Source organism: Myzus persicae, unplaced genomic scaffold (genome assembly GCF_001856785.1).
Source record: "Myzus persicae strain clone G006 unplaced genomic scaffold, MPER_G0061.0, whole genome shotgun sequence".
NCBI classification, from domain to species: domain Eukaryota; kingdom Metazoa; phylum Arthropoda; class Insecta; order Hemiptera; family Aphididae; genus Myzus; species Myzus persicae.
This window is the reverse complement of record NW_019102823.1, coordinates 705,864-729,998: the sequence shown is the minus strand read 5'-3', so window position 1 is coordinate 729,998 and position 24,135 is coordinate 705,864. Positions and strand designations below refer to the sequence as shown.

The 24,135-nt window shown below is 30.9% G+C and overlaps 1 protein-coding gene across 4 annotated transcripts in view; it reads right to left on the bottom strand.

The window, feature by feature from the left end:
- Positions 1-22,064, bottom strand: part of LOC111033165 (peregrin) — a 31,148-nt gene extending 9,084 nt beyond the window's left edge. The window contains exons 1-3 of one of the 4 annotated variants that reach the window (XM_022313777.1): positions 21,920-22,064; positions 21,604-21,786; positions 21,272-21,418 (exon numbers count right to left, since the gene is read on the bottom strand). In XM_022313777.1, the coding sequence (XP_022169469.1) occupies positions 21,272-21,418; positions 21,604-21,650 (194 nt within the window). In that variant the 5' untranslated portion in view covers positions 21,651-21,786; positions 21,920-22,064. Of the gene's footprint in view, positions 1-18,851; positions 18,929-21,271; positions 21,419-21,603; positions 21,787-21,919 lie in introns of those variants that run through there. The other 3 variants (XM_022313775.1, XM_022313778.1, XM_022313780.1) reach the window with 3 other exon arrangements.
- Positions 22,065-24,135: the final 2,071 nt, after the last annotated feature.

Here is a 24,135-nt window from a genome sequence, read left to right as displayed (position 1 = left end):
TTTGTCATATATTAACTTCAGACGCTAACCTAACCTAACGTTACCTAACGCTTAACTTTTTTTTAAATTTCCACTTATAACAACTTACGAGGAACCTTGTATATTCAAGAAAAAAATTGCTTACCTTTTTGAACATTCATTTAAAAAAAACCTAATAATAGTTTAAAATTCAATATGCCCATAAGTATTTCATCATAAGTCGACATATTTTGAAAATGTTAAGGTGTATGTAACCCTAACCCAGAACATGCTAATATGAACACTCCGTGAAAATTTAAGTATTTACGGTAATTTTTTCCAAAAACCAAGATCGATTTTGCTGTTTCAAGTTTATCGAGTACCTATTGTTAATATTTAGCACGATATTATATTAATAACTATATTATTCGGAATTGCAATGTGAATGTAAAAATGAAAATACAGTATATAATTTGGTATTTATATATACCTAGTCAAATATGTATATTTTAATATAAGTCATTATAATGTTAGAAATAATGTATTAATTTACTAAGGACACACAACATTTAAATATTAAGTAGTAGGTGTCTAACTAATAGCTACCATTTTCCATTTTTTATTTATTTAACGGAAATAATTTCCAATTACAAGTAATACATACAATTTTAAATGCAAAATCCCAGCTAAACACACTAGTCCCGGTGAAATCGAGTTTCTTATTAAAAAACTTCACAACGAAAAAGCTCCCGGGTACGACCGGATCGTAAATATCACTGCCAAAAGCCTACCAAAAAAAGTAATTATACTACTTTCTTATATCTACAACGCAATGTTGCGTTTATTTTATTACCCCCTAACCTGGAAATTTTCCGAAATTATACTATTTCTAAAACCGAACAAGCCTCCAGAAAAAGTTACCTCATATCGCCCCATAAGCTTATTACCAACTCTCTCTATCAAAAGTATTTAAAAAGATCTTACTAAAAAGGCTCATTCCTCTGGCTATCATAGCAAAAATGATCCCAGATACACAATACGATTTCAGACCGAACCACCCATCGATCCATCAACTCCACAGAGTAGTCGACACTATATCTTCGTCACTTGAATAAAAACATTACTGTGTTGCCGTCTTCCTGGACGTAGCACAAGCGTTCAACAGTCTGGTTTGAAGGATTACAGTTCAAACTAAAAAAAATGTCTGCCTGTGCCTTATTACTTACTTATAAAATCGTACCTTAGTGGCTTAGTACCGTACTTTCATTGTACGCCAGAACTCATGCTACTCGACATTCTTGCCGGAGTTCCCCAAGGTAGTGACATTCCTAAAACCTCCTATACCGAACTCCCACGCGGACGACACGGCAATTATAGCCAATGCAAATCCCATTATGGCCTCAAATATGATACAAAGACACCTCAATATTATACACCTTTAGACAAAGAGGTGGAAAATCAAAATCAACGAATCCAAGTCCTCCTTCATACCATTTACCTTAAAAAAAGAAACATGTCCTCAAGTTTTAATGAACAACATTCCAATCCCCGCTTGCACACAAGTAAAATACCCCGATCTTAACCTTGACGGTAAACTAACCTGGAATTCTCACTTAGTTAATAAACGAAAAGCCCTTAGTTTCCGTCTACACCTCCTAAGACCATTATTGAGATCTAAAATAAACATTGACACCAAATTAATAATTTACAAGTCTCTACTCAGGCTGCTATGGACATACGGCATCCAATTATGGGGAGCCGCAAAACCCTCCAACACCAGATCAATAAAAGCTTTCCAGTCCATCTGTCTCCATCAAGTTTCTTCTGCTTCTTGGTTCATAACAAACTCCAACCTTCACAAAGACTTAAAAATACAAACCCTAAATCAAATCTCTAAAACATATTACACTAGATTTCATAATAAACTCCAATCACATACTAATCCATTAATCAAAAAATTATCATCTAAAACACACCCGATAACCCTCGACGAAGACTAAAAAGAAAATGGTGTAAGGATCTTTTACATCAATAATCATTATTCAATAACTAACGCACGTGCTGGGTGTTATTAATGGATAACCTCCCAACCTTAATATTCACCGTTAATTGTATATTCTCTTATTTCGAAGTGAAAACTTCTTTAGGCGCGTTTAGCATTTTTTGTGGGTACTGAATTGAACTGAGGCGTCATGTTCGGCTATGTAACACTCATTCGGGTGAAGTCGGCCCGAGTCGACTAAGCACGGGAGGAACAGTCAGCAGAGCGAGAGAGAAAGATAGTCGAAGCGTCACTGCCATACTCGCTCGGCAGAATTGGTTAGGGTTAAGGTAGGTTAGGTCGCTTAGGATGTGTGTGTGTGTGTCCGAAGTCCATTATTATTTATTAATCTATTATTCGTAACATGTAGAGTGTCGCGGTCGACAACAGTGGAGTTGCCTCTGAGGCTGCAGTCGACGGTTAGGTTAGGTAAAAAAAAACAACTTGTATTTTTTCGTATGATTAATTTCACCTTGCTGAAGTTTTCACTTCTACCGTGTGGTCATATGCACACACGCTTTTTTTTTTTATCAAATCTAATTATTGTACTAAAAAATTGTATAGATTGTAGATGTATTTTTTTCTAAATAATAATAAAAAAATACAAAATAATATTACAATATAGTAATATTAAATGGATAATATAAATTATAATAGTGTTAATAATAATAATAATAATAAAAAAGTTTATAGGAGAATATAAAAAAAATTATTAAATCATTCTAAAATAATACATCATAAATGCCAATAAGGATTCATAAAAAATCAATATTTTTCATTGAATTTCTATCAGACATTAATACATATTTAATGGTGAATTTAACATATAATCTGTTCTGGTATGTTTGATATAAAACAAATTCGTAATTCCACGGTTTATTAGATTTATTTTAAAGTTTATATTTTGCAGTAGTTCGGGACAATCAATCAAATTATTAAGTATTTTGTATAAAAATTTAAATTTTAGCTGCATAGATCGTTTTTCTAAGCTTGGTATATAAAAGGAATTTATTATAAAGTCGTAGGGAGAATGAGGAACTTTGTAAAAATGATATTGAAAACATAAAAATCGTATGAAATGTTTTGAATTTTATTTGGATCTTGTCTCAGTGTTACAGTATATGGGTGCTAAATAAGTGGTGTATAATCAAAATGGGAACGAACTGAAGAATTATATAAGTTAGTAAAGAATTTATCTCTAAATTGTGGACGGAAACGTCTTAAAAATCCTCATTTTGTAGAAATGTTTTAAAAATAATAATTTTTACGACCTTTAAATAAAAGTTGTGTCAAATTGTACTCCTAAATCAAGTATTGTAGTTACCCTTGATAGATTTACTTAGTCTAAAGAATAATTAAATTGTATAGGTATTCCTTTTAATGAGAAGGTAATAGTGGAACATTTTCTTAGATTTAAATGCATAGCATTTTCATTACACCATTTATAAATATCATTTAAATCAGTTTGTGATTTGAGTGCATCATCTATATTATTGTACGTCTTTGTAAACGCATAATTGGCCAATAATACAATTTTTTGAATAGGAAATGACACTAGAGATATCTTTAATAGACAAAACAATATAGGAGACAAGTGATCTTCTTGAGATACATCAGAGGTAACATTGATTTGTTTATATGTAACTATACTCCGTTCCAAATAAGGGCGTACCGGGCGGCGGACGAAAATTGGTCGAAACTCGCGCATCTATCCCCATTACACTTGGCGATTTCCTGTTTCCTACAGCGCCGTCGGAGACGACGACTATAATAGCCGATTAACGACGACCAATAGCAAAGCAAAAAGACTCAGCCTGGAGGTCCGGACGTCGCTCCGCAATTCAAGCGTCAAGGTGCGCTCTTACATGGAATGGAGTATATATTTGTGGCCTGATAAAAAAAGAGTGAAACTAAGAAGTAAGAGGTTTAGAAAAAATCTAAGTTTTAAGTTTATTTATAAATAATTTATGGTTGACCCTATCAAAAGATTTTTTCATATCTGTATAAATTACACTTCATCAATTCGTATAATACAATTTAAATTATTTTAAAATTACAAGAAGTAAACATTTGTACACACACATACTAATTGTAAAATACTAAAACCAATACATTCATCCCTCTGCTCAGAATCTAAAAATTTCAGTCATCAACATCCTATATTTTATCATTATATTATTGGATTATGAATAAATATCTTAATAATATAAACAATCATAATTCGGTTACCGACGGACGGACGGACATGACGCACACTGTTCTAAAAGAGATGTTTAGCAGGACAAAAATATTATTTATTTATAAAATTATATTTTTCGGATGCTTAGTTTATTCTCAAACGCAGTTTTTGCATTGTGCATTTATCAAGTTCTTAAACCAATTCCTGAATTTCAGCGATATGTAAAATCGTCTATAGTCCGTTCAAAATTAGATCGAACCTCGGCGGCGACCAGTTTTCGTTCCGCATTACAGCGGCATGTCGGGCGCTGCCACGGAACAAAGCCATGCCCATGCGCATAACTCCGCCGCCAAGGTCCGATCTCATTTTGAACTGAGTATAAAGGACAAGGCTAATAAAAAAACACTAATCTCAAATCTCTACAAGCAACTACTTTTTTCCCCGTATTACGACATTATTCCCCTATATAACCTTACATTATTATATAATAGTAATTAATTGTATCATGTTTTTTAAAAATAGATTTTTACTCATTTTCATTTTCAGTTCCTCAATAGTTAAATCACATAATAATTATTCTGTGGTTTAATTATTCGCATCATTATTATCATCTTGTGATAAGAAAGGTAGTACGATAAATCTCACTTTTTTTTTATAGCAGTGCTCCATGTAAGAAAGTTAGTTGCGACTGTTGCTACATTCATATCGATGACCGTCGAATAAGCCATTTTATCGTAGTCGATGGTCGCTTCTCAATAATTTAATTTAATTATTTGCATCATTATTATCATCTTGCGACAAGAAAACCACTACAATGAAGTTCACTTTTTTTATTATAGGAGTGCTCCATGTGAGAAAATTATAGTTGCGACTGTTGCTAGATTCATATCAATGACCGTCGGATAAGCCATTTTACTGTAGTCGATGGACAACTATACTATATTATAAGAGACAATCCGCTGACGAACGCGCGTACACATATCATGTAGAATGTATGAACTACAGATGCATTAGATTGAAAGCGTCACATTTGTCAAGTTAGTGTTGCTGATATTTTTTCGCATTTACTCCCATGATTCAAGAGTAGAGCACTAACTGGACAAATAGTCATCGGATGTTTAACATTAAGTTAAAATAACAATAAAATAAAACAGTGTTTGTATATTTTATGGTGACAGTTTGAACTACTTGTGAGATAAATTTTTATGAATTTGTAACTACAAAATAATTTACAAATTTCCGAGGTTTTGAAGAATTTTATCAAAATTTTATCTTTAAATGCTTGTAAAAAAAATGATGCCGATGTACCTGCCTATCTTAAATATTGTTAAACTATTATTATTAAGCTTGTGAGAAACCTCACATTGAATGTTCAAGCATTTCAACTTAACGAACAATATTTTATTGACATTTATAAATAGTTCAAAAATAGTCAAAATATTTTTAATATCTTATGACGTATAGAAAATACTTATCAACACTTGGTAAATATGTTTAAAAACCATTAAAAAAAAATCATAAATATTAAATTTTATATTTTCAAGTGATTATATTTTGAACACATGTTAAATGATAATACGAATAATATTGTTTAGTTTTATTGCAATTTGTATGTCTAAAATGTGTTTTGTTTTGGAAGACTTTATCTGGTCTGTATTCCTTTGATGTATTTTTAAAATTTCTTTTACGAGAAATACCACGTTCACAGATATTGCATTTATATAGCTTTTAATTTTACCCAATATGTGTCTTTGTATGGATTGTTTTAACATTGTTCACAGATTTAACATTTATACAGTTTTATTTTGGTATGTGTCTTTGAATGGATTTTTAAATTTCCTTTTTGAAAAAAACCTTGTTTGTAGACATCGCATTTCAACAGATTTATACCAGTATGTAATTATAAAACTGAAGTTTGAGAAAAACATGGTTTACAGATATCACATTTGACTGGTTTTTATATGGCATGTGCCCTCACATGGGTTTTTAAAAGCTGGTGCTTGAGGGAAAACTTTATTACAGACTTTACATGTATACGGTGTTTCTCAAGGTATGTGTCATTCTTTGGCTTATTAAATTAGATTCCTGAGAAAACATTTTATCTAGAGTATGCAGCAGTATGTGTTTTTTGAAATACGATTTATTACAAGTGCCACAAACGAATGGCTTTTCTCTTTCACTGGTAACATGCAAAGACACATGTCTTGCCAAAAGTACTTTAGAGTTAAAAGACACATTACAAGTATTACATTTGTGACGAAAATGCTCAGGATGAAATTTCTTATAAGTATTTAAAACATACTTTTCAGATTAAAGACGTTTCCCTTAATATATAGCTCTTGTCCGAATTCATAGGATGGGTTCAGAATAGCGGCTTTCGTTGAAAACAATTAATTCAAATCCACAAACATCAGTAAATATTTTTTGATTTTAATTTCAGTGTCAATTGTATTTAATTTTTCTTTAGTTTTACATAAAGTTCTGAAAAATTAAATTAGGTTTATTTAAGAAAAAAATGGTACCTATGCATGAGTATTTTGCATATTGCCTGTTTTTTGAGCTTACACTCATAATTTGCAGCCGTGTAGTACTAATGTACAAGAATTGATAAGACCGAGTTTTTAGTACACTAATCACCTACTATTTTAAGTACATTATATTCAATAATGAATCTAAACAAAAACACTATTTCAACTTCTTGTAAAAAAATAACAATGATTGACAAAAATTACATTCAAATAAAATTGTTTTTTCCATAACTATAATGTTAACATATTTAGCACCACATAAGGCTTGCCTTAAAAACGTATGGATATATATAACCCATTTATTTTGATATAGTTAACTATAGAAGTAGTAATAGTCTTCTGTCATGGATCGGCCATAATATTACAATTCCGCACATAAAATAAAACTCATACGAAAATACAGCTTTCAGGTTCAACATTTGGTGTGATAATATATTTAAGTTACTTTATTATTCTTTAAATACATCGTTATTATTAATTACTTATAGTGTCATGTATCGACTTAATATATTTCACCTCTTTCAGCTTTTGAATATAAATTATTTATAAAACCATGCATTGAGTTAAATTATTTTTACTATTAAAATATAAATGCAATATAACCAATCGAAAAATATGAATTACTAGCAGTCCCACCCAACGTTACAGGGCAAAAGATTTGTGTTCGTAAAAAAATGAAAATCATGTGCTTTTATTAACCTATAGAATTTAAAAAAATAAGATATTAATACTCCCAAGTCTCAAGGTCAGTAATATATTTTATTGAGAACAGTCTCGTAGATTTTGAGTCTATTAATTTCGGATAAACCATTTAAAGCAGTAAAACCCGACTTAGCCCGTGAAAAAATATAAAATACAACTCTATGTATGTATATCTTAGTTTTAAAGTACTTCAGTTTCACTGTCAAATTTGGGCTAGTGTGCTTTACTTTCTGAACTAATTCGACCGAGACAATTTGTCTGTGGTGGATTGGAAACATCACTTGATCTAATATCCTGATTGTTATGTTTGCACTTAAACGTACAGAACATATGTGAGGAGGACAGACGTTAATCATTAGGACAATGGGTTAATGGGAAAAAACAACGATCGTGTGCGCTGCGGATAAGACTGTATTTCTTTATTGTTTTAATGACCGCCATCGCGCATTCATATACTGCGGCGATAGCGATTATAATTATTTAACTGTATACGTAATAACATTTATAAATACATAACATACATACCCATGAACCATTAAAGGACAATTACAACTCTATGAGTACACATACATTTTTTTTTATCATTTCACATTCATTTACTATTCTAAAACACAATACAATTGTACACATAATACATAAACAATTTTATAATTATAAAATAAAAACTTATGAAACATATCAAAAACCTCCATATTGGCGACATTAGCGGATACACGGGATACGATAAAAATCGCCCCGATGCATCAGGGAAAGTGGAATTGCAATATACATAAAAAATAGTTTTAACAGCAAATAAGTACACGTCAATACAACTTTGGAAGTAATAGCAATTCACGCCTTCCTCAAGACTACAATAATTATATGCAATATATATATTCCCCATAGCACTCTTCTTTTACTCCAAGATCTAAATTCAATAATAATACAACTTCTTAAACTTTCCTAATTCTGGGCGGTATCAATAGCAGCAACATCTTATGGGGATCATCTCAAACCGACAGCTGAGGCAAAACCATAGAAAAATTATTAGAAAACCCTTCACTGATACTATTAAATGATGGCGGCCCAACTTTTTTCAAACAGTTTTTTATCAGCCATCAACTTAACAATATCCAGCAACATCATTGCTTCTGAAATTGACTAACAGAGTATGTATAACGGAAGCGACCATTGGCTACAATTCTACCACAATATACTTCACCAATCCTCTCCAGGCGAACCAATCAAACCGTGGAAACTTACAAAAGCCAACTGGATGCATTTTTATTGAGTTAGTTGATCACCACTTAGAAACTCAAGACTGGACCCAAAAACATGCAAATGAATTAGAAATAGACTCCATAGTTGCCTCCTTCACTGAAATTATTACAAACGCAGTAAATATTTTTCCATTGGAAAGTTTTCCCGGTTTAATCGCGGTGGAATCCTGAATGCAAATAAGCAATGACAATTTGCAAAAGAAAAAAAATCAAACAGATTTAAAAAAAAATCTCTTTTTCACCACATAAAGGTATAAAGGTTACAGGACAAATCATTCCAAAACCAAAACCGGTGAAACATTATCAACCACCCATACTACCGAAGTGGAGTCACTCAGGGCTCAGTGTCACAATATTCTTAGACGCGATGAAGAATATTGTTGACAACATCCCATGATTGAAATATACAAGGTTATTGCATATATACCCCCTCTCAATCAAATATTCGATGATAAAAACAAAAATGGCAGCGTAAAGGGAGCCAATAATAATCAATTTTTATGCGAGCGTATTTTTCATGATAAGAAAAATTGATATTTGTAATTTGTGATATCCCTTTACGCAGCCATTTTGTTTCAGAGGATAACAATCCGAGTCGATATGCAATAACCTGTATATTTCAATCATGCAACATCCCTACCCTTATAAAATATACAGACGATTGTAACATATTTAACAGTGGCAAAAATATAAAAAAAAAACAATCGAACTCATCCAGTAAGCCATGGATGAACTCCTCAGATGGTCAGCTACATCAGGTTTAAATTTCTCTCCATCCAAAACCCAAATCATCATCTTTCATAAAAAACGTAATGAAAATGTATACGACATCAAGCTAAATAACAAAATCTTATCACATACAGATATCATAAAAATCCTTGGTATGATATTCGACCATAAACTAAATTGGATTGATTATTAGATTAGCCGTAGGCACCTTCCACACAAGCCCAATCATAAACATTATGTGCAAAGTTGGGAGAACTCTAACTCAAATTCAGAAGGATTAAAGAGACATCAAATCTGCACCTCATTATCTAATGACATCTCAAGCTCCAATCAGAAGAGAATGCAAACGATTTTTATGCTAAATGGAACTTTCCTAATTGCCTAGGAAGTATAAACTGCAAACATATACGAATCGATCAACCTCAACCTTCTGGTCCGATGCATTACAATTACAAACATTTTTTTTCAATTAATGTATTTGAAATTTCTGACTCTAATAATAAGTTTATAGCGGTAGACATTCATGCATATAGTAGAGAAAGCGATGGCGGAGTTTTAAAAAAATTCAGTTTTTTCAAAAACTTCAACAAAATCAACTTAATATTCCAGATGATGTAGAACTACCCAATACCAACATTAAAGCACCATATGCATTTATAGGCGACGAAGCGTTACCACTTTTAATCAATCTATTAAGACCGCATCCTAAAAAGCAACTTTAGAATGGCGAAAAAAAGAAAAAGTTTAGTTAAAGCCAGACGAACGGTGGAAAATTCATTTGGAATTTTATTTTTGAAGTGGAGAATATTAAACAAGGCCATTGAAACAAATGTTGAGCACCCCATCGCAATTACGAAGGCAGTATGTGTTACAACTTAGTATGAAAACAGGATCAACGAAACAATTAAATTGATAATTTGGAAGGACAGAAAATTATATTGAAGAACACTGGAGAAAGATAAAATAAAAGATTTGGAACATTAGCACAAGATTCAACGGAACTATATTACTTATATTACTTTATTTTGTACAAATATAGAAATTAAATCAGCTTCTTCGTCAAAAAACAATAATATTATGAGAAGAATATTTACGATCTAATTTTTTTTATCATATTAGTTATTTTTTATTCTTATAGAAAACTATATAAATTATCAGTTCCTAGTACTCGTAAACTGCTGTAAAAAAAAACCGTGAAAACATTTTCGATACCCGATAATACGTAAACAAATATGAAAATATAAAAATTAAAAATAACTATATCATTAATTTATTGTTACGTTGTAGTTGTTTAGCATAATATTTTGACCACATTTTAAATAGCTTATAACACTTCTCAGTTTATAACATTCGATCCGAGAATTATTATTGGATTTTGTTAAAAAATAAGCGATATTTCATAGTTGTATAAGCAGGCTGCCATTAGATGATATTCGTCCTTTTAAAAGAAAATTGTATTGTTTTCTTTATTAAAGACATTACAATTCATACTAATCGTTTGTAGTCACACACCAATTTCTTTGCAACTGTATATTACCCCAAGACTTGTGTCCTAAGCGACTATCCTGAGTAAGTATACTGAGATAATATACCTATTATAACTAACAAGTTAAATTATACTAATTATATTAATTTATTGATAGTTATGCCTGTTAGTAAAGATATTATAGAATTAACTATGTAACATTAATCAATTAAATGACCAGATTATATTGAGATCCTTTCCAACGTTGGACCAACATTTTTGGATCTTGGTAGTATTTTTGTGGTCTGGGTGTCTATGATTCCAAATAACTTCTTGTTCAAAGATAGCGGAAGCTATTTGTTCGGACACAACCGACGCGAAAGACATTTTGACAGCGATTAATCGGCGAATATCCAACTTTTTTGTTTTTTTCAGCGATTACCGCGTGTGTAACGCTACATGCGCCCAGTGGGGCCACTACACATGAATTTCATACTTTTGATAAAATCACAAAAACGCAAAATCGCTACAAACTATAGCAAAAACGTAAATCGCTCTCAGTTGGGCCGCAGCTTACTACTTGATACTGCACTTGTTTTATTTCTTAAGCCGATCTGACTGGGATTTATTTTTGACACTCTTAGCAATCCAATTAACTTGTAATTTATTTATTCTTTGGTTATGCTGATTTTTCACTAATTCTAAGTAAAAAGCTTTTACACATAATTTCTGAAAAGTTAATGATGATTTTCCCAGTAATTTTCTTTGACAAGCTTCATCCGCTAGACCTACGATTATATCGCATAGTGCATCATATCCAAAAATGTATCAAATTCACAGTGACTTGCTAATTTTTTTAAAGTAGTGATTAACTCTTGTACCTACCGATTCCCCCAGAATTTGATAGCACTGATTGAATTTAAAACTTGCCACTAAACGTCTTGGAGAATATATTGTCCAAATACATGACTGAATCATCAAACGTTTCATCCGTGGGATGACTTGGTAAACATATGTCTTCGAATTCACTATAGGCTTCCGAACCAATAAACGCAATGAGATACTTTTGATGCTGATAGTTCTTTACCTTTAACACCGACAACCGCGCTGTTAAACGATTCTTTATGAACGGTTCCTTAACCACGTAAGGCGAAATTGTGTTCGACACAATAAACTTCGTTTGTACATTCATATAGTAAAAAAAAACCACACACTTTTCATTTATTAACCGCGCACATTTTACTAAATCTTACTGATTTTTCTTTAAACTTTTTTTATTTATTGTTATTTCTCTCTAGAGAAAAAAAATATTACCGGTACTATAACTGTATTGTATAATTGTTTTTTTAAATCCTTTGATAGTGATCCTGATTCCAGTAATTTCACAAGATCATAGTATAGTCTGAGAGGTAAACATATAGGTGTAATCAGTGTACAAAGAGCTAGTAGAAAGAGCATAGAATTAAAAAATTAATTAATTCGCCATAACGTTTAACACATAGGTTCTTAACCGGGGGGTCCACGGAGTAGCTGTGAATTTTTTTTTTAAAAAGCCAAAACTAAATTTGTTTCGATAGTGTTTTTAAGATAACAATAAAAATGTCTTGCCCTCAAATAATTTAGATAACGATAATCTTATATTATGTCATATAAATTATAAACGATAAAGTTATCGGAATCGTAAAATAATATACGGGCATATAATAATATAATCTAACGAGCATTTCAATTGAACATGGAAACCCAATACCCATCACTTCAGTTGACCTGTCGCCGTCGCGTTGTGCATTGTCCGTCTCAACCGTCGTTATAATATTCACTCTAGTTTTCACACCATTTTATTTTTATATTTTTCACATTTTAATAATTATTACAATGTCGAAAAAAAGAAAGTACGATGACTCTTATACGTCGTTTGGTTTTACATATATTACCGAACGCGATGGTACACAAAAACCACAATGTTTTATCTGCGGAAAAATACTTGCAAATGGCAGCATGAAACCAACAAAGCTTAAAGAACATCTTGCTTCGGTACATCCTCAACATGCGCCAGATAGTCTGGAAGTATTTCAAATAAAAAAAGCACGTTTTGAAAAAGCCGGTACATTACCCAAACTTGGATTTGTACCTCCGCAAAAACCATGTCTCGAAGCTTCTTACAAAGTAGCTTACCGCATTGCTATAAGTAAAAAACCACATACAATTGGCGAGTCACTAATAAAACCATGTGCATTAGAAATGGTAGAATTAGTATGTGGTTTGGAACAACGAAAAAAAATTGAAGCTATACCTTTATCAAATGATACTATTAACTCTAGGATTTCTGATATGTCCACTAACATTTTGGAACAAGTAATTCGGGAATTAGATTCAACCCCTTTTCCATTCAGTATGCAGTTTGACGAAAGTACAGATATTTCTCAATGCAGCCAATTATTAGTTTTTGTACGTTACATATATTCTGGAACTAGTAAAGAAGAATTTTTATTTTGTCAACCACTTTTGAAAACTACAAGGGCAATTGACGTGTTTGAAATGATTACTAATTTTTTTTCTAAACATAAATTAAATTATAAAAAAAAAATCGGTTCGCTATGCACCGATGGGGCTCCTTCGATGCTTGGTAAATCATCTGGTTTCACAACGTTGATAAAGAAGGAAATTCCCGATATCATCATCACTCATTGTTTTCTTCATCGGCACGCTTTGGCATCAAAAACTCTACCAACCAATTTAAAAGAAGTTATGACGACTGCAGTCAAAGTTGTATATTTCATCAGAGCTAGAGCCTTACATCACCGACTTTTCAAAGTTTTATGTCAAGAAATGGGATCTGAACACGAAGTTCTTCTTTATTACTCAGAAGTGCGTTGGCTTTTCAGAGGACAAGTTATGAAACGTTTGTATGAACTTCGAGAAGAAATTTCTTATTTTTTAATAGAAAGGCAAAGTTCACTCTCAAAATATTTTGATAGTGTTGAGTTCGTTCATGGATTGGCCTATTTAACAGACATTTTTAGTCATTTGAACGAAGTAAATATATCGATTCAAGGAAAAGAAGTAACAATTATGGACGCGTCCGAAAAAATAAACGCATTTGTTAGTAAAATTTCCCTGTGGAAAAGAAGACTTCAATCAGAAAATTTACCGAACTTTCCAACACTTGAACAGGAGCTATCAACAAATAATATTGCTTTGTCCAGTTCCATGAAAACGCAAATTTGTGAACATCTTGATGTGCTCGAAAATTCATTTGGCAATTATTTCGATTTTACATTTTCGAAATCAGAAATATGGTTACGCAATCCTTTTCTTGTGGACTTAAATACAATTGATGATTCAGATCTTGTTAAAGATGAACTAATTGATTTAAGATCAAAAGAAATGGCACGCCACGACTTTCAAACAAAAAATCTAATCGAATTTTGGTGTTCGTTGACGATGGCTTATCCACGAGCTGTATCCAGGGCAATGAAATTTTTGATTCCATTCGCTACTACCTATCTTTGTGAGTCTGGATTTTCCACAATGGTCACAATTAAAACTAAATCAAGAAATCGATTGGACATTAAGGACGATATGCGCGTTGCTCTGTCAAATACGGTCCCAGATTTCAAGGCAATATTGCAATCAAAACAACAACAAATGTCACATTAGAAATTTTATTTGACTATTAGAAAGTGATTATTCATAATAATCTAATATAGATTTCGTTATTAGTAGTATTATGTATTAGATTTATCATTAAAAAATAATAAAAATTTCATTTTTACATTTATTTAAATATTATTATTATTTTTTTTTTTTGGTGGGGGGTCCGTGATTATATTTTATACTTCAAAGGGGTCCATGGACCAGAAAAGGTTAAGAATCTATGGTTTAACATCAGCATTACATGTAGATACATATTATTATTAAAGATAAAAATTAATTATTATAAATTATAATATTAAATTGTAAATTTTAATATCGGATGACATTCCTAGAATAGTTTATGGACAAGTGCTTATCATCACTAGTATTCATAATTAATAAGGTATGTTGATACTGTTTATAGAAGACTATGGTGAGCGCATGCGTGTGCGGAGCCCGGAAGTAGCTGCAATGATCCACTCGTACTCCAAAAGCCGCCTGTCATAAAAGTGGGCCGACGAAAGTCGCACGGTTATTCTGCCCCCGGGGACGCGTCGTTCGATAGGAGGGCTATGTTTTACCACATGCAATATAATACAATACATTTTTTAGATTTTTTTAATTTGAATTAAAAATGAATTACCAACACAACTCAAAAAGGTTTTTGGTATTAAAAAAGTTTAAATTTCATAATATTCTGTAATGATAATAAAAAGTAGTAGATAAATAATACATAAATTTAAGGTTTAATAATTTTCTACTGCACTTGGTTTTTCCTTTTTTTTGAAGTTTCATTGTAGTTTCAATTTTTTACGATAAAAGCGTACAATATTTTTTGGTACATACGTATTGTGCTCTTCACAACCAACATATGGTAAAAAAATGAATTTAACATGCAAAATTGTGTACGTACATTTAAAAATATAAAAAGGGTAAAAATTAAATTTGTACTTCATTATAATACTTTGATAAAAGTTGAAATTGGCTAATTGGTTGGTGTGACATTAAGATAAATTTCAGCCTTGTTTAATTTATAACTAGATTATCTGATGTTATATAGTTTAAAATTAAAACGATTTATTTAACGTAGTTAATTGAAGCCAATTTGTTTAGTTATAATATGAGAAATAGGTTAAAAGTCAACTAAAAACATAAAAAATGCCCTAAATAAATGTTATGGTTACTCGAAACACATTTAAAGCTTAGAAGGCATTGTGTAGGAAATCCCAAAAAATGCATTGAAACCGGAGTCTCATTGATTATACATCATCAAAATATTATATTTATAAATAGACAATATATAGGTACAACAATTAGGTTTTAATTAATTTTTTTTAATACAACTATTCATAAAGTTAAGTAACCTGTATCTAAAAATTATGGTTATGTGTTGTTTTGTATCAGGGTGTATAACAGGTTATGCTCTAGATGTCAAACAACAAAAAACAAGTTGGTTAAAGAATAAATGTTTATTTAAAGCACTCTAAGTAAGACAAGGTGTGAGACAAGGGTGCCCATTTTCACCTGCATTGTTCAATGTATTTATTGGAAAAGCAATTAATGTCATAAAACTTTATTTAGAACAAGAAGGAATTGGGAGTGAAAATAGGAGGGGTACTAATAACAATGCTTCGCTTCACTGATGATATAGTCGTGCTTACAACATCTGAGGAAGACTTACAAGCAGCATTAAATGTAATGAATATTACGTTCAAAGAATATAGTCTGAAAATAAATGCAGCCAAGACCAAAGCCCTAGTATGCTACAAGAAAAACATACCATCTATAAATATATCGTTAGAAAACAAAGAAATTATCCAAGTAGACAATTTCAAATACTCAGGCAGCATTATAACAGACGACGGGAAATCAGCAAAAGAAATTAGAAGCAGGATAGGTCAAGCAGAGAATACATTCCTCAAAAAGAGAAAATTACTAATATCAAAAAATATGAAAATATTAACGAAGAAACGGCTTATAAAAACATACGTCTGGAGTGTGGCATTATACAGAAGTGAGGCCTGGACGATTAATAAGAGAGAAAAAGATGTTAGAAGCTTTCGAAATGTGGTGTTGGAGAAAGATGCAGAGAATAAGCTGGATTGATAGAAGATTAAATGAAGACATCCTAAGGACAATAGATGAAAAACGAACATTGATAGACCTTATAAATGATGGCAGATGATAGAACACACGTTAAGGCATGGATATGAACTGCATAGTATAATAATCGGAGGAATGATAGAGGGTATAAGATCAAGAGGAAGCCCTAGGACGAGATATATTAGTCAAATAATGCAGGATGCACTTCCTACAAGGAACTGAAGAACATAGCAAATGATAGGGAAAAATGGAGAAGTCATTTATTGTAAAACATTTTGTTAAAAACCAATCTACGGATTGAAAAACTAAAAAAAAAAAGGTAAGACAACAACAAAATTATCAAAACTTTAAATTATGCATTATTTATCATTAGAATAGTAATCAATACAGAATATTTTGAAATTTAAACTTTTTTAATTTGAATTGTATATTATTTAGGTATAATTTAACACGGCCAGGTAATGAATAATAATTCATAATTTATATTTAATTCAAATTCGAAAAATTAAAAAGTGCGTATATATTATAATATGTGGTAAAATGTAGCTCTCCTTTCGAATGACGCGCTCTTGGTGGCAGAATAACCGTGCGACTTTTGTCCGCCCACATTGTATTACGGAGTTAGGTCTCCTTATCTCTAATTTTCAGGGTTTGCGCCATCATCATTAAACATTTACTTTATTATGACTACTATCATATTTCATCAAAAATGTTATATAATAGTAGGCGAGGAGAATAATATACTTGGTCTAGAGTCCGATTGAAACTGGCGCTTGGTGACACCGCCCCTAGATGCCACTGTGCAATCAAAATACTGTATTTTAGGCACGATGTAGATAATACGGTGTAGTCACTCGGTGTCGAAGAATGAGTGGTAATTTGACGGCATTTAGGGAGGGATTTGTCCATCAGGAGAGTTAAGAATGCTTAAGTGTAATTTGTTTAATGTAAAAGAAATAACAAATGGAACACAACACCTGAGACACCTATAATACAATCAACATCTGAAGAAATACTTTCTGATCCACATTCTATGAATAAATGTGTCACAGTGAACAATGACAAATGGAAAAATCCTAAGTATAGTCAGACAAAAAGAAATAAGCAAGCAAGGGAAAATGTTTTAATATAAGACATAGTAGGACAGTTATTAATTACAAACCTATATAAACTAGTGAATATTATATCTGATTATATAGGACAAAACAACTAATATCAGATCTTAGTGTAGGTCAACCAAATTAAGAGTAAACAAATGTTGAAAACATGATGGCCACTAGTTCCAGCTTTTTTTAAATGCCTCGCGGAAAGCTTTATTGAATAATATTAAACACATAAATCAGATACTGATATTGATATACTCATCAAATAAAGCAGTATATTTTTATTTAGTTGGTTGGCAATTGTTATAAGAAACTCTTCAAGGAAAATTAAATACATTCTCTTCCCACAATAAAATTTTTATATAAATTTATATTAACTAACAAATGCATTAAAGTTGAAGGAAAATATCACATTGAACAACTAAAGAAATACCTAACTTCAAGAAATTTATCTCTATGCATATAGATTAGTGAAGATAGTGCCTGCAAAAATTAAGTAAGCTACAAAATAATTGTTTTCCTGATGCCATTTTAAAATGGAACTGCTAAAGTTGTTGCATTTGAAGCTTCTTCAACAATTGCGGATTATTTTCAAAAGAATTTTAAATCGGATTATGCTTAAGTAATTATAGCTAAGCCTCTTGCAGAAAAAGCATCCCCATTTTGCCAAAGTATTTTGGTACAGATAACAGATTTACTAATGCTGATGTAATATCAAGATTGAATATAATAAATTATATGGCATTAAAAAAAGCATAAATCTGGTATACAAATTCTGGGATATTCATCGGATGGAGACACTAAGTTATTTAAGTCAATGCAAATTCAAGCCAATAAAAAATATGACAATTCTAGAAAATACAGGAACAGAAGAATTTTTAAAAATTATGAATAATGTACAAAATTAATTATATATAATTAACATTATACTTAGATAAAAATATCAGTATTCATGAAATAATTTACTGTATTTGGGGTTCACTATATTTCTTAAAAATTTGGAGGAATTCTATACTTAAAAGCAAATAATATACATTAAAAGATAATTGTATTACAGCCAATGCATTTTCTTGTATCAAATTAAATACTACAGCATTAGTTGATGAAACAGTTTAGTAGCGATAATTTGAAGCCAAATATGTTCTTACCATTTCAGTAGTCAAGCCTGTGAACACTTATTCAGAAAAACTCGATCCATGACGTCTTCACATTCCACTGTTGTAAACTTAAGTGTAAAATATATATTACAGAGGCTTACAAAAATAAAGTATTAAATTGAATACAAAACAATCTTCAAAATCAAAAATAGAAACTTTAAATTTCTCTCAAGATTCCTACTTATCATATAATAGGAATTTTATAAATCCCAACACAAATTCAGTTGATGCCTTCCATTTAATTCTGAACTTAACAGTATTGAAGAGATAAATATAGACCAATGGATGTTAACATGTTTGAATGATTTAAAATATGTAGCTATTAATCTAGATAAGTTTAAACAAGTATTTATATTTTTTGAAGTTTTTCATATAGACATTTACATTATTGTAATGAACCTAAATATACATAGTCAATTTATCTAAAATTTAACTATTATGTGTTATGTTACAGGTATATGAAGATTTGTGGTAATCGCCCAACTTTACCCAGTCAATCAGATGAAGTTCTTAAATCGAAAGAAAATAATAATGTAATTGAACCTGAACAAACCCTGTGACAATTGACAACCGAAGTGTCTATTGATGTCTGTCTTGATTTATGTTATATTTTTAAATTTGGTTATTTTTAGAGAAGGTCTTCATATTAAAGATTTTTCCAAAAGTTCACAATATTTAAAAATTATATCATAATATGAAAAGCAAAGGAATCCTAATAACAATCTGGCTATTAAATAATAAGTATAAACAAATAAGTAATGACTACCTAAAACGGTTCATGACATGAACAATATCAAACAAAATACTATATATATAAAAAAAAAAAATACCATTAAAGCTACTCAAAAGCAAAAAAGTATAGACATAAAAACTACAAGGCTCTTTGTAAGATGTTGTGAATTTAAAAAAATAAGTTGAAGGTAAATAGTTTTTTAGTCGGAAAATTAAAAAAATTCATGACATTTTATCCTTGTATATCTAAGATTTTAAAATTATATGTTAGGTATCACACCTACAACAGACCTACCTATAACAAAAAAAAGTATAGCGGAAAAACAAATATATTTTTTAAAGAGCTTTAAATTCAAATTTTTTCAACATTGGATATTCACCTGTAAATTAATAATTCTAATCTGATTGTACTTGAACTATTTAAACATTAAAATTTTTTTTTATAATGATCAATCAAAAAATGTCTGCTGAGTAAAAAAGCTTGAAAATGTAATACAAGGTTCCCCATAAGTTGTTATGATAATAGTGAAAAAATATTGAAATTTTATAGGGGCAGTGGTGCATTATATTTTTTTTTGCATAGTTTACCAGAGTATTCTTAAACTACTTCGGCGACAAGAGGTTTGGAGATGGCTTTTGTGCAGTAAAAATAATACTAAAAAGTAAATCACCCTAATATATGTTTTTAAGAAAATGTTACATACACAGACTTCTGAAGAGACCAAGAAAAATATGTCAAACATATAAATATTGAAAGTGAAGCTATCCTATATGGCAAATATATCATTGGAAATACAAAGAAAATTGGTGTTTAGCTTGGAGGGAACATACTAATTGAGGCCAACAAACCAACAACTTAAGTGAAGTATCAGTAAGATTTTTTATGGAAAATATATTTTACTGATTCACTTTGGTTGTACAAAATTGGAGAACTGCAAACAATTTTTTTAGAATTTTCCAATGAAAGAATTCTACAGCTTGAGTATTTTTTCAAAAATTAATTGAAATAATTGATTGTCACCAAAGAAGATATTTTATGACCCAATGCTTCAGGGACATGAATCAGCTACATGCCTTCAGGTATCTTCATAATTAACTTTAACATACCTACCTAATTGTTTAATGATTTATTCATTTCAGTGAATTATAATATTATAGGCAGTGGTCGAAGTGGGGGGGGGGGGGATACGGAGGGATGACATCCCTCTACTTTATTGTATTTACATTTTTCTTCCCTCTACTTATTTTGTCTAGAATAACGCATTCCTCCTAAGACTTGTGTTTTAAAATGAAATAATTATTATGATTTTTATATTTATACCTATGTATAAGAAAACTTTTTATTTTTCGTATAGGCCTAAATCTGAATTGTAAGGCATCCCTCCACTTATCTTGAGCTATTTCGACCACTGATTATAGGCCGATATTCTTCGACAGAACCGAAAAATGTATGTACAAATATAACTGATTGCTTACCAAATGCAAAATCGCATTAAGCTATTAAGTGCTTAAACATGTAATTAAAAAAAAGACTAAATTTGTTAGGTAATTAATTACATTTACAAATTAAATCACCTGTTATAAAAAAAATTAAGATTTTTAAACAAATACCTATGCAAATGCTTAAAGTCCTAAAGAAGAAACTATATTGCAGGGTTTCAAATTAATTCAATTCTTACCTTTTTGGTAATAATTTACCATCATTGATATGGTCTATTCCATCAAAACATCCACGCTTAATAGTTTTTTTAAATATTTCATCATCACATCTAATAAGTGGGATTGTCAACTTTCTGACTTTGCAACTGTGAATTATATCATCATACCTAAAATAGATCATAAACATTTTTTAAAATTATTATTAGGTACCAAGCAGATACTAGATAACTAATGTACAAATTAAATAATACATAAATTATTAAAACACTTTAAAATTCTCTCAAAATGGACCTAGGTTAAAATTACATTTTGTAACACTACCTACATTAATTATTATAATGTATTTTCTCACTTGGAATTAATCGTATATTCATTAACTGTCGATCCGAACGGTTCCATACTGAATTTCTTATTATTTTTCAAATACTGTGAACATGAACCATTACAATGAGGTACCACTTATGAGGATATGAAGTAATATGTTGTACTGGGTGATAAATTATAATTAAGCTCACACGCATAAAACTGTATCTACCTAGTTATGTGAGACAGTGTATAAGTGTAGTAGACATCACGAATAATTAAACAAAATTTAAGACTAAATACCTTTTTTTTCCATATACAAAAAAAATATTGAGTTAGATAATACTCAATTTTCATTCACTTACCAACTAGGTATTAACTGCTGATATGAGGTATATCAAAGGTCCAACCAATCATAACACTGTCCATTCACGGCGTACCACGATTAACGAGCACCATGGTGATGGGTAACGACTGAGCACGATTTAAAATCCCAACGACTAACGAGAACGACAAATCGGTAAAATATAGTCATTGGACATGACCATAAGCCCGCACGGCGAACATCGCATGGAAAATAGAATTGGCGGCCTTTCAGCCATTGACAAACTACGTAGGGTTAAGCCTGAAGAGGCGCAGTTGATGGTTGACGAACTACGAAATACGAATAGACACAGACTGTGGCCGCTGGAGTACGAAACTCAGGGTAGCCAACCTTCGTTGCTAGATACAATATTGTATTTTATGATCTAAGGTAATGATGGTTTAAAGTTTAAGCCTTTGAAGTAATTTCGAATGACGGATAAATTGTGTATCTTGTCCAGTAACAGGGTGAGAAATGTATAAGCTCAAAATTCGTATTGGAACTCTTCAGTCTTTACAATGCCTGATGGTTACTGATTACCACGATCTAAGATTTACAGGCTGCTAAACGCAATTTTTGTTGTTCTATATTTTTATGTCTATGAATTGACCTAACCCTGCTTGCGAGAATTGCAGCTAGCGCCCAAGTGGAAATGAATGTAGTTAAGCAATGTACATTTTTATAAGGTTGCTACAACTACCTCGAGAATCATCATTTAATAACACGATTAAAGATATTATACTTAATCATGTTTAATAATACTCCGAATTTATTACTTCGACGAGTTCGACCACGATGTAGGTAGGTATACGATAATACAGATTCTGTGGTCTTGGTCTACTTCCTATCTTTTATTAAGAAATGTTTAAGTCGTAATTTGACTGCATTTAGGGCGGGTATTGTCCACCAGAAACTACTTAAGGAACGCAGATTTGTCAAAAAATACTGTGTAGAGACTAGAGGTATTCATATTTAAACTGTAAGAACGAAAGTAGTTTACTTCCTAGGTTTTTTTTTGAAAATGTAATTTTTTTTTGCTCAACAAGTTGGTGAAATCAGAATTTATTCTGTGGTATTATCTACATCTTGCTCCGAACATAATACAAAGTCACGACTACAACTGCTCTTATTAGTTATTACTTATTACTATTACGTCGAAATTCTATATACATTTTTATTACCTGTTACAAATTGTTGCGATGTACAACTACTTCGAAAACACTGCGCAAATATTTAAATATTTTGAGATTTCTCTGAATTTCAAAATAATTTATAAAAGTACTTATTTACGTACAAATATATTTTAAATATCCATAAATTATATCAGTACCGTAGCTAAGAATGTTTTTCGGGGAGGGACTATTTTTTTTGTGGTATTAATATTTTATTGTTAGGGCTAGAGTAATACCGGGTATTGAGAGTTTGATATTTGGAGGAGGGGGGCTTAAGTCCTAAAGCCCCCTCTGGTTACTATTAGTGGAATATTAGCATTGAAACGTAGTTTTTTTACTATACTGCGTGCACTGTGTAATGAGAAACATTTTATACAGCGCAAAAGAAAAAATGATTAATAATAGCATTTAAAACCAATTATTAATATTAGCTATGATTTGTACATGTATTATACAATTTCACGCTTAAACTAATTGATGATAAACCTATATTATGTACATTTATCATATAGGTTTTTTCGTTTTTCTGACTGTCACATTTTTGTAGTACCTAGCTATTAAATATTTGACAAAAATATTTTAATTCTAATCAGTCTTAATTTTATATTATATTTTTACATTTTTATTCAGAATACATTTACAAAATAAATAATAATGTGTTCAACAACTATTATTTTCTTCTATAGGTAGTTCTTAGGGAATTGCGACGTTTTCTTCATACTTCTTAGACCCGTAAGCAGTGTTAATTACGCATACTTTGGAGTTTGAATTTTACATTTTGACGTGTATGTATGAAATCTTTGAACAAATATTCAACTATTTTTTCAAGACTACAATCGAATTTCTGGAAGTACGTTTAATTTATTACAGCATATGTAGTTTGTATAGTTATGCAAACATAATTATTTAAATATATTTCATTTTCCGCAAAGCATTGACATGTGTGCAGTGCACTTGCGAGATCTGCATTCTTCGGTGGCAGTCGCAAATAACGGATTGCTAACATTCACATATGAGTATATGACTGACACAGCCAAAATGCATA